Source organism: Bufo bufo, chromosome 6 (genome assembly GCF_905171765.1).
Source record: "Bufo bufo chromosome 6, aBufBuf1.1, whole genome shotgun sequence".
In the NCBI taxonomy this organism is placed as follows: domain Eukaryota; kingdom Metazoa; phylum Chordata; class Amphibia; order Anura; family Bufonidae; genus Bufo; species Bufo bufo.
The window spans coordinates 365159308-365171508 of record NC_053394.1 but is presented as its reverse complement, the minus strand read 5'-3'; the positions used below and the strand labels follow the sequence as shown (position 1 = coordinate 365171508).

Genomic DNA, 12201 nt, shown 5'->3' with positions numbered 1-12201 from the left:
AACATCATACAGCCTAGTCTTTCAAGGGTTCCGTTGGGGCTAAGAAAATATACCACTTGGGGCTGAAGGAGTTGTCAGAAGGGGTCATCCCCTCTTGAGGGGAGTAAAGGGGCATGTAGAGAATCATAATTCCACTGAATCTGCTGCCTGTAGATAACTCAGACAGACAGCAGCTTCAGAGGAGCCCTGACCTCCTCTACATAGTCACTCACTTCATTCAGAAGTTCATAGGAGGCTCTCATGCAGCAGGGACGGATTGACTGCTTCACACTTCCCTCCTCCTTCGATTTCTTTATACTTGCCAGCAGCACAGGATATACTATGGGGCTCAACTCCTGTGTCACTCCAGTGCTGATACCTACTGGCAACCTTAAATATCTTTCCTCTACACAGGAGAGGATAGTGCAGTTTTCAGATCCCTCGCTGTGCAGACTCATATGGTGCTAGGGGTGAGTGGACTGCAGGAACAGTAGCTGCACACTTCTCTTTCAGTATTAGTTCAGCCTCCATCTGCTGGTTGGGCAGGAGCATCAGTCTGAACCTGCATATCTGGTGGAGATCCCTACGTTCTCTGTAGTGATAGAGGCCCCAGGGCGAGAGCCCCTGGTGTCCTCCCTTTAATCCAACCCTAACCAGGGGTGATTGATAAAAGGAAAAGGATTTATGGGAAGGATATTAGGGTTTAAAATGAGCCACATTACACCAACATTTTAGCACAAAACTATGGTTTAATGTAAACCAACAAAAAAGTTGGACAACAGTGTCTCAAGATGTGTCAAAATTATCATTCAGCATGGATTACTGTGATAAACTTGGTACATCTTGTCTAGTTCTAAGCTGTCTAAAATTAAGACTTTATTTTAAAAAAATTGTCTCTCAAACTCTTTTAATTTCTGTCCTTAGAGATGAATGGGAATGGATTCAAAATCTGTCCATTTCAGAGTCTTTGGAAAATCTCGAGCTCTCTCTGGATGCACATACCCAACAGTTTCTGTACGATCTCCAGGTGGCAGTGAAGGCCCTACTTAAACAAATCAATCTACCTCTTCACCAGGTAAAGAAACCTCTACCCGAAGTCCTTCATGGAAAATATTACTTAAAGAGAAGCTGTCACCTCTCCTGACATGTCTGCTTTAGTAACTACTTCTATTCTTCATGTAATAACAATCCTGTACCGTCTAGTCTTATGACTTTATCTTTTGCCATTCCTCTGTTTTCCCTACTAGAAGTTTATGAATGAATTGGCAGCAGTCTCCAATGAAGGTCCAGATGGCTGTTACCGATTGGATAATGTCAGAATGTGCAGAAACCACCCCCAACTGGTAACATCCATCTGGACCTTAATTGCAAACTGCTAGCAATTCATCCACAACTTCTAGAATGAATACTAAAGGAAAAGCAAATCATAGTCATAAGACCTAATGCTCCAGAATTGTTATTACATAAGGAATGCAAGTAGTCACTAAAACAGTCATGTCAGGAGAGGTGACAGATTCTCTTTAACACTCATGTTGCAATATATATGCCTGATATAATAATTTTATATACAGTTATGAGACTTTCTTGTTTCAGGAGTTCAAAGGACTATACTGTCCTATGAGTTAAGACTTTACTCATAGACACCCATGAAAGCGTGAATGACCCCCCCATGCAATTTGAGTTCAATATACAAAATTTGTGATTGCCAATCCTGTAAAATTTCCTTTGACAATAGATGGGGACATGGGACAAGCACCATAGACATGAATTGATTTTTAGCAGCTAACAAAATATGACATAAATCTGACATTTATGGATAACCTACAACAGGTAACAACTATGACTAGGACTACAATCAGACATTTTGTCATAAGACTTTTTTGATAGAGTAATCCATACCTTAAAGAGGTTGTCTCATCTGAGACAATTGGGGCATATCGCTAGGATATGCCTCCAATGTCTAATAGATGCAGGTCCCAGCGGAGCCCCGAAAGTGGTGGAGGGCGCACTTTGCATGCGCAGCCACCCTCCATTAATTTCTATGGGGCTGCCGAAAAAAGCTCGGCTATTTCCGTCGGGCACATAGAAGTGAATGGGAGCGGTGGCCAGTCATGTGAGGTGTGCTACCATTAACTACTATAGGGTGTGGGGATTTGCTCTGGTAGACAGGGTGTGAGGACGCAGTACAGAGGCAAATTACCAGTTCTTAAATCAAACTTCTGTGTTTATTCACACATAAAGCAAAAACAAAACATCACTTTGCAGTCTTGGTGTTAGTTCACACACAATGGAAAGTCCAACATAACAAAAATCACCTTGTTGGCAGTTCTGCTTCCAGCAGTCCATAGCAGGCTTTTAGGGGGCCCGTTTCCCTTACACACAGGTCTCAGCCCTCCAGCACGGCACAAGCCTTAGATCCCAGCACACACACCTCCTGAGCTCCACTGTCAGACTGAGGTAATCCTCCTCACCTGGCAGTGCTGGCTGTTTTTTTAGGCCTGGCAAATCCCGGCCTGGAACATGGGGAGTAGTCACCCACCCAGCACTTTGACTACTCCCAGTAAGAGCCGTCCTGGATCAGCTATGCAACCATACTAAGTATTAAGGTGTCAAACAGCAACTGCTGCTGACACAAAAAACTTCTCTTACTCCACGAGGCCAGTAACCTCGGTGACACATACCTATCATACACGATGATTCCTTGTACCTTCTTACAGGGGAGAGAGCTTGGTGGTGGCCGGACCGGAGTCCTCCAGCCACCACTTTGTCCTGCTCCGTTCTCGATATAGGTGCAGGTCTCAGCAGTGGGACCCGCACCTATCAGACAATCGGGGCATATTCTAGCTATATGCGCCCATTGTCTCAGATGAGACAACTCCTTTAATAAGTGATTTCCAAGAGACATTTATTGCATCTTATAAAGTTAAAAAACAGCTAATATTTATATAAATTGCTAAGAAATAGCACTTGACAGCAGTGATTTAGTAGACAATTTCAGCTTATCAATACATGTGTATGGGCAGTGATATCAGCAATTTTTGTAGTGAGAGATAAAACGACTAGGTGTAGCTCTAGTCTTAAAGGGAATGTATCAACTATATGTTTTAACAGATTAAAACCAAATAGTGAAATGCATAGATTTAGAGATTTAAATGTAGAGTGTAGATTTTATTTTATTTTTTTATGAGGACGACCATCTTGCCTGAAGTGCTGTTAACAGTTAACAAAAATGCTTTACAACAGTCACATCTCCTATTGTGAACAGTGGATCCTGTGTTATCTATATGAGGCACAATAATGAGTGACTTTGTAGTAAGTGTAAAAAAAATACATTTTAGAATTTTTAAATATAGCTACTGACATTAATTTATATAATTTGTTATACAGATGAACAAATGTCTTGAAATTAGTTTTGTGTTCAATTCGCCAGATTAGTCAAAAAATTGATTTGCTTCCAAATGTATTCTAAATCAAAATTGCTCCAATTGGCCTGAAAATTGGTATATAAAACTCTGAGGTCTCTTAGGACCTTATTTACATTTTTCAATTGTTTGCTTACTCTCTCTTTCTACCCAACTCCCCCTTTTAAGTTCTCTAACGCAATGACAGCAATAGCAAATAATGTCAGAGTGACACTGATATATGTAGCTATGGGTAAACATGTTTGATGGTGTAAACAAACAGCCTATTTAAAAACACTCTGCGCCATCATGTTACGCTTTTTAAAATAAAAAAAAGTCAAGAAATTGTCCCTTATTGGGGAAAAATGGTGTTTGAACACATGTTATCAGAAAACAACAGGGTCTTGTTCTTAACAAGCCACTAAAAATGATGTCTTAACGGGGGCAGATACCTGCCCCTGTTTATACACACAAGTGTAAATGTCAGAAGAAACAGTGGCTTGTTCTGAAGTTGAACAAGCCTTGAAAAATTCTTCATTTTAATTGGGAGCAGCAGCAGTACAGTGTGGATGTGGAAAAATAAAGGTTTGTAGGGGTAATAGTGGCAGCAAAATTAACAGCAGTATCAGTACAGCATGAAACCAAAAATTCAGTAGAGTTGTGTGTGCAGCTGTGTAGGGGTAGTAGTAGTGGTAGCTGTGCAGAAGTAATGGTAATTGTAGTAGGCAGAGTAGCAGCCGAGGTGGTGGCAGCAGCTGCAGCAATATAGTAGGGAACATGATCATAGGCAGGCAGACAGTGGCAGTGGCTGGCGATAAATAGCCACTGTCAGCAATGGCAGATCTATCCATTGACTTCAGTCAGATGTGTGTGAAAATCCTCGTGGACCCATGCCTAATTTTGGCAAAGTAATGTTTCCTTCTCTGAGATGACGCTGAACAAAACAGTACTGTTATAGAAAACTGGGGCAGTTGTGGTCACTTTTTCAATCTGTCAGTCCATGGGGTCAGTGAATATAGAATGTGCCGGAGAAAGGCCACAGTCCAGGTAGAATTGAACCTGGTTGTTCAGGTGGTACATCAGGTGGTGCCTGAAACAACACAAAAAAAAATACTGCCCCATTATATTCATTAGACTGAACTGTCTGTTACTGCTGCTGTTTTTTTTGCTTCTGTCAATGAGCTTATTACAAACACTTTGATGTGTGGTATGACTTTTCTAAACGCCAAAACTAACAAAAAAGGACCAGACTTTACCATAAATGATACCAATATAAATACACCTTTACTTGTTAATTATTAAAGTACATAAAAAATGCCAACTTTGAAAGGACAGTCAGGATGCCATATAGACCATTGTGCTAGGACTAGAGATGAGCAAATCGAAGCTGACGAAGTGGAATTCGATCCGAATTTCAGGAAAAATTTGATTCGCAACAAATGCGAATTTCCTCGCACCTTGTGGTAACGAATCACAATTTTCCTAAAATGGTGGCTACACGTGTGAGGACTGAGGACATGGGGCAAGGAACTCTGGGAAGGTAGGATCACCCAGATTGACATGCCTGCATGCAGCCAATCAGCAGCCAGCCCTGTGATGTCACAGCCCTATAAATACAGAAGCCATTTTATATTCTGCCATTTTCCAGCGTTCAGAGTGCAGGGACAGACGTGTGAAGGTGCTAGTGACAGCAAGTAAAAAAAAATTTGTGGGGGAAAAAAAAGAAAAAAATATTTATAATTGCAGGGAAAGGATAGGAATGATTTCACAGCATCTTAGTGCAGGGAGAGACGTTGATAGGAAAGTTATTTACAAGTGCAGGGAACGATTATTTGGGAATCCAAATAGTCATTAGACAGCTCTGTCATTCCAGCTTTTTGTTATTCGGCTGCAAGTGTTATGTTGAAAAGCCTTTAGTGGCTTATATCTTAGTATATTACCTAGTATCTTCAGTATGGCAAGAAAAATATATACGCATTTCACTTCTGCAGTTATTTCTGTTGGAAGCGTATAGGGGCGTATTTCAGTACAACAAGAAAAATATATACACACTGCACTGTTGCAGTTATTTCTGGTGAAAATGTATAGGGGCTTATTTCAATAAAAAATATAAAAATATATACGCACTGTACTGTTGCAGTTATTTCTGGTGAAAGCGTATAGGGGCGTAGTTCAGTACTACAAGAAAAATATATACGCACTTCACTCTATATTGTTTTCTGGTCAAAGCATATAGTGGCCTATTTCAGTCCAACAAAAAATATATATTCTCAGGTCACTTCAGCAGTTATTTCGGGTGAAAGCGTATAGGGGCGTATTACAGTATAAAAAGAAAAATATATACGCACTGCACTGTTGCAGTTATTTCTGGTGAAAGCGTATAGGGTCGTATTCAAGTTCAACAAGAAAAATATATTCTCAGTGCATTTATGCAGTTAATTCTGGTGAAAGCGTATAATGGCCTATTTCAGTACAAACAGAAAAATACATTCTCAGTTCACGTCGGCAGCGGTTATATGTGTTTAAAGCATGGCTGGGAGTCAGCAGGGTGACAGCAGTGGGAGGTCGGGAGCCAAACGTGCCCGGGGTAGAGCACCTGCTTCGCAGCAGCCTACCTACCCGCAAAGTAGTGGTGCAGGGGTTCACGGAAGTAGCGGCGGTAGCAGTCAGTCAGTACGGCGGTTATATGTGGTAAAATCTTTATTGAAGTATTTCGGTCGAAAAACTAAATTTGTTCAGCGGTCAGTGCTGCGGTTATATGCGGTAAAATCTCCATGATGTCTCAATGATAAATCTGCAGCGTGGGGGCCCCGTGTGGCTTCTACACACTTTCAAAATCATCCTTCAGCGGAGCGAATAGATGCTGGAAGACCGGGACTCTCCTTGAGCTTTCCAGGAGCTGCTGTCGGGAGCAGCTGTTCATTTCTGAGACATCCGTATAGTGGGAGGGGAATCTGAACACCCTCTCCATCTCAGTGCTCCGTTATATGCGGTAAAATCTTTGGTGACTTATTTCAGTGTAAAAACAAATCTTATTCAGCGTTCAGTGCTGTACTTATATGCGGTAAATTCTTTATTGATGTATTTCATTGGAAAAAACAATTGTTTTCAGTGTTCAGCACTGCAGTTATATGCAGTAAAATCTTTAGTGATGTATCTTGATGAACGTCGCAACTCTTCCAGGCTCAAAGCTATCTTAAAGCTTTGGCTTGTCATTGTCTGTAGCTACTAGAGGCCTGTTCATGCCAGGCAGGTTCCCCCAGAAGTATCTTGGTCGATCGACACTCTGTCATTGTGCCATTCTGTGGCTTCCTCATGCTGCTGCCACCTCCAGACTCTGTCATTGTGCCACTCTGTGGTCTCCTCCTGATGCTGCTGCTGCCACCTCCAGACTCTGTCGTTGTGCCACTCTGTGGCCTACTCATGCTGCTGCCACCTCCAGACTCGGTCATTGTGCCATTCTGTGGCCTACTCATGCTGTTGCCACCTCCAGACTCTGTCTTTGAGCCACTCAGTGGCTTACTCATGCTGCTGCCACCTCCAGACTCTGTCAATGTGCCACTCTGTGGCCTCCTCATGCTGCTGCCAACTAGTGATGAGCGGCAGGGGCTATATTCGAATTCGCGATATTTCACAAATATTTTGTATAATATTTTTCATATATTTGCGAATTTCGAGAATTTGAGATTATTTTATTAAATGAAAAAAATCGGCAATGTAAAAATCGCGTAATGCGAATTCGTAAGGCGAAGGCGTGGGTCACTTTGGCAAAATTTTTCAAGCTGGTATAAGTTTCCTGAGACTGGAGAAAATGGTTGGAATGGCAGAACATTAGAATAGCTTTATATGCAGATAGAGTCAACTGCTCCAATATATTCGCGATTGCGCTAATCGGCAATGATTAGAATATTTTTTTGCACTACGTGCAACTTTACATTTTAGCAGGTCTGACTACAGATTACTGATTGGTGCACTAAGTATTGTTGTGAACTTGACATTGCTTCCTTCTCAATATAGCACTATATTCTAAATATTCGCAAATTCTCGAAGTGGCGATATTCGCATAAAAATTCGCTATTCGAATATTCATGCTCAAGACTACTGCCGACTCCAGACTTGGTCATTTTGCTACTCGGTGGCCTCCTCATACTGCCACTACCTCCAGACCCTGCCATTCGGCCACTCTGTGTTCTCCTCATGGTGCTTCCACCTCACCACTATGTCATAGGTCCACTCTGTGGACTTCTCATGCTGTTCCCACCCTTCCCCACTTCATGACTGATCCACTATTTTGGCTTTCGGCCTGGCTAACATCATCATTTATTTGACACTTCTTCTTATCTTATCTGTGGGTACAAAACACAGAAGACATGCAAATATTCGGTTCACATGTCATCTCTGTTTCAGATCCACTCCTGTTTTTTTTGGCTTTAACAATACTGATGGATTACTGACCAAATGCGGACCGAGTGAAGGCAGATGCTCCACAGGCAGGATTTGTTTTTTGCGGGTTATTGTTCTGACGGATCAGAGGAAGGGCAAAATAATCAGTGACGTCAACACAAACTTACTGCTGACACCCTCTCCACTCTGTCGGGGGGGCTCTACTTTTCTAAGCGTTTAATAGAACAGGTTCTGTAGACATCTACCGTATTTTTTGCTTTATAAGACGCACCTGATGATAAGATGCACCTAGGTTTTAGAGGAGGAAAATAGAAAAAAATATTTTGACCCAAAAGGTGTGCTAAAATATTTAATAAAATAGCAATAATAGTTTACACTGTTATGGGGGATCTACGGATGACACACTGTTACGATATTTGAAAGATCTTTGGATGACGCACTGTTATGTGACTATATCCCCCCTCATCTTTTAGAATACACCCATATACTGCAGTACATTGGTGTATTCTTAAAGATGAGGGGGGTTATAGTCACATTTAATATTAATACTGTCCGGAGACAGTAATGTAATTGATATGTGTTTATATTAAATGTGACTATAACCCCCCCCCATACTTAAGAATGCACCCATGCACTGCAGTACATGTGTGCATTCTTATGGATGAGGGGGGTTATAGTCCTATTTAACACACAGTTACTTTTTAGGTCAGCCCCAGAGCTGTCACTTATCAGGGACTTTAGGTGACAGGAGGGAAGAAGGAGTTGTAGTGGCCTCCGTCACCCTGTTCTATCCCCTATTTCACAGCAGTTCCATTGGTGGTCTGTGGCAATGGCGCTCATGGCCGGAGGGAGGCTGGCGGGACTGGGGAGAGGGGGGAAGCTTATTACACCACCAATCAGCAGGGCTATGGCGGAACTGAGCGGAATATGACAGGAGAGACAATCACCTCGGGGAAGGGGCGGGGACACGAAGGAAAAGTAGGCGTGTTTTTGGCCAAAGAAAGAAGGGCTGAGAGTGAGTGGGTATGCTTTTTACTGGAATCCTCCAATTTTAGGGGGAGAAGTGTTGGATGCGGGGCTTACGTGAAAGTTGCGGGTTCCCGATACTGAGGGTCAATGTCAGGCAGGCGCTCGCTGCGGGGTAACTGGAGTGGAGGCGGCTGCAGGTGAGTGAGTGGATCCGGGGCTGCGAACACTGATTAGGCAGAGCAGAAGGTGAGCACCGGGAGGGGAGAAGACCGGGAGAGTTGGAGTGCAGCGGGCTGTTGTGTGTGCGGACTGAGAGGCTGGGATGTAGAAGAGTCCAGTCTGCTCATGGCCAGAGGGAGGCTGGAGGGACTTGGGGGAGGGAGTAAGCTTATTAGTGGAGGCGGCAGTTCCCGCCGGCGCACACCACCAATCAGCAGTACAGGCAGGCAGCAGTGCAGCGGAGAAGGAGAACTGCTCTCCTCCCCCTTCCTCTTCTATGAAGCGGACCCAAGCAGCAGCTGCGTACTATGGACATGCGGGCTGATTTTCGACAGATTCACTTTATAAGACGCAGTCACTTTTTCCCCCCACTTTGGGGGGGGGGGGAGTGCGTCTTATAAAGCGAAAAATAGTGAGCTGATACTTGAGTTATTTGGACAGTTTTGGCTCCGTGACTGCCCAAATACGTGAAGTATGCAGTGATTCTAAGAGCGACACCTGTCATGTGCGTGTCATACTGCCTCACAGTATTGTTTCACTACCACAGCAGACTCTATATGCGTGTTACTGCAAGGCACAGTGTTCTACACCCCTATAAAGGCACCCCAGAACTAGCCGTTTTTTAACGCGATTCGCTGCGAATAAATTCGGATCGAAGCAAATTTTTCCGAAAAATTGGGCGAACCGGCCAAATCAAATTTTTTCAAAATTTGCTCATCTCTAGCTATGATATATAATCACCAAATATATGCAACACTTCATAATCAGAGACGTGGTGGCTATGTCTGGTTTTAACGTCCACAGCTTATTTTAATCCGGCAGATCTTGCACATGGCGTTTGCACACACTATGCAGAAAAACTGCCAGATGGGTGATACTTGCACAGAGCTGATTGCAGCTGAGCTTGGCCTAGGTCTAGCACGATTTGAGCCTGGACCCACAGTATCTTAAGCTTTCAAAGTTGAATACAATAGAAGCAGGTATGGCCCTGCTAGCTTTTTTCCATATGTTGCCTTTGCTCTTTACTGGTGCCACGGCCACTACTCTCCTGTCCAACACACAATCATCATCATAGTCCTTACATTCTCCTCCATTCTTATTAGACTATAGTATACCATTGTGGGCTCCTTGGCGCCCCCACAATTCCCTCCTCTGTATTTGCCCCAAATGTCTCTGTTTCCTTTGTTGGAGCTTCGGTTGGCTCCAACTGAGCTACCTATATCACCGTGATGACAAGTGCCATTATTTTTACTACCAACAATAACACAGCTTTGAAAGAGATCCCCTCCTCCGCCTGGACTTCCTACTCATGGCAGTTCAAACACTGACTATTTTCACACAAGTCATCAACAGGGAGACTATCTTGCGTGTCTACCATAGTAATGTACATGGGGTTTTGTTGCCACTTCTTAGGAAAATGAAGGCGCATCTCTAGGAGTGAGATCATCCTTATGTGACTCAGAGGAAGAATGAGACATCCAGTCCACAATGTTATCCTCTTTCTTCTCAATAATAACTTGGTACCTATTGGAAGTGAGGAAAAATGTGTGCCTGCTGCTACTACTGCTACTACTGGCTGGATGGCTGGTGCTGCTACTGCTGCTTGCCCTACTACAGCTCCCAATTACAAGACATTTTATTATGAAGTCAATAAATAAAAAGTCACATGCTTTGTACATAGATTATTAAACAGAACCAAACATGTATGTGTTTTGTAATTTATAGAGGCTAAATTAAATGTCCCCCCTGCTACAAAACACACTGCATACTGGTATTGACAATTTAGAATAATATATCAACACAATACAATTTCTTGAATAAAACTGTAATAATAATGCAGTACAAAGTGTTAAGTACAGTATACTGATGAAGTTCAGTACAAAGTGTTAGTTAAAAACTGCATAGTATATTGACGCAATACAATGCGTTGATTGAAGCTGGAATATTAATGCTTTACAATACATTATTTATAAAATAATAATAAAATAAGTTGAAAAATATATAATGCAGCAGGCATCCAGCTGCATTGACGGGGAACAGTGATCATTTAACCCCTCAGTTGCCGCAATTAACACTGATCGTGGCATCTGTGAGGTAAGGCACAGGGATACGGCTCCCTCTGCCTTCAGATAATAATAAAAGTTTAAATCACTTTCTTTTCCCAATTTTACATATAGAAGTATACAAATAATAAAAAATAAATATATCAGGTATCTCTGTGTTTAAAAATGTCTGAACTATTAAAATATTTTTATAAATTTAATGTGAGGTGAATGCCGTAATGTAAAAAATAAAAAAACACAGAATTCTCAGTTTTTTAGTCAGCTTTTTCACAAAAAAAATTGAATAACAGTGATCAAAAAGTCCTACATACCACAAACATAGTACAAAAAAATACTATTCATCCCGTAAAAAACAATTGACACCTTTGACATGGAAAAGCAGATTTTTACATGCAATATACAATATTACTGTTTACCTTGAATTAAAAAGTTGCATTAAGTTTCAGGTTGCCATTTCATCACTTATTTTCAGACCTTGGGATATACAATTTACAAAGTGATCCCAGTTTCAGATTTCTCTCATGTGGATGTATCCTTCTCAGTCATACATGTTTAATATGGTTGGTTTACCCAGGATGCTGCCATCTTTACTAGCTTTGATGTATTAGCATAGGTTAATTTCTGGAATAATTTCAGCCTCTACAGCCATGAAGAATTTCTTCTTTATTGTGCTAAAAGACACTAATTCTGAAAAATGTATGATTCCCCTTCTCTCTCCCTGCAGAGTTTGCCTGGATGCTCTGCTGTCTCTTCACACTTGTGAAACCTATGTGATTCAGCCCTCAAAAACTGCCTTGTATGTGCCTTCCTTACTATCTACAGCTTTTGTGAACTGCTCTCCTTGGATTCTTTCCTGCCTCTTCCCATTCTGATCTGCCCCATGCATCCCTAAGGCTGAGAGAATAGAGGAGTAGAGTAGACAGAGCTGTTAGAAAGAGAAGCAGTGTTCCTTTTAATGAAAACTAAGTCTCAATTTAGAAAGTTGCTGAATTTTGCATTTATTAATTTAGGTGCAAAAGTATCCACAGGATTTAAGACAGTGATAGTAACATAGTAACATAGTACATAAGGCCGAAAAAAGACATTTGTCCATCCAGTTCGGCCTGTTATCCTGCAAGTTGATCCAGAGGAAGACAAAAAAAAACTGTGAGGTAGAAGCCAATTTT

General features: G+C 41.9%; 1 protein-coding gene across 1 annotated transcript in view; it reads left to right on the top strand.

Moving 5' to 3' along the window:
- ANKFN1 (ankyrin repeat and fibronectin type III domain containing 1) overlaps positions 1-12201 on the top strand; it is a 492277-nt gene that overhangs the window by 323908 nt on the left and 156168 nt on the right. The window contains 1 exon segment of the mRNA XM_040436007.1: positions 904-1054. Within this exon segment, the coding sequence (XP_040291941.1) occupies positions 904-1054 (151 nt within the window).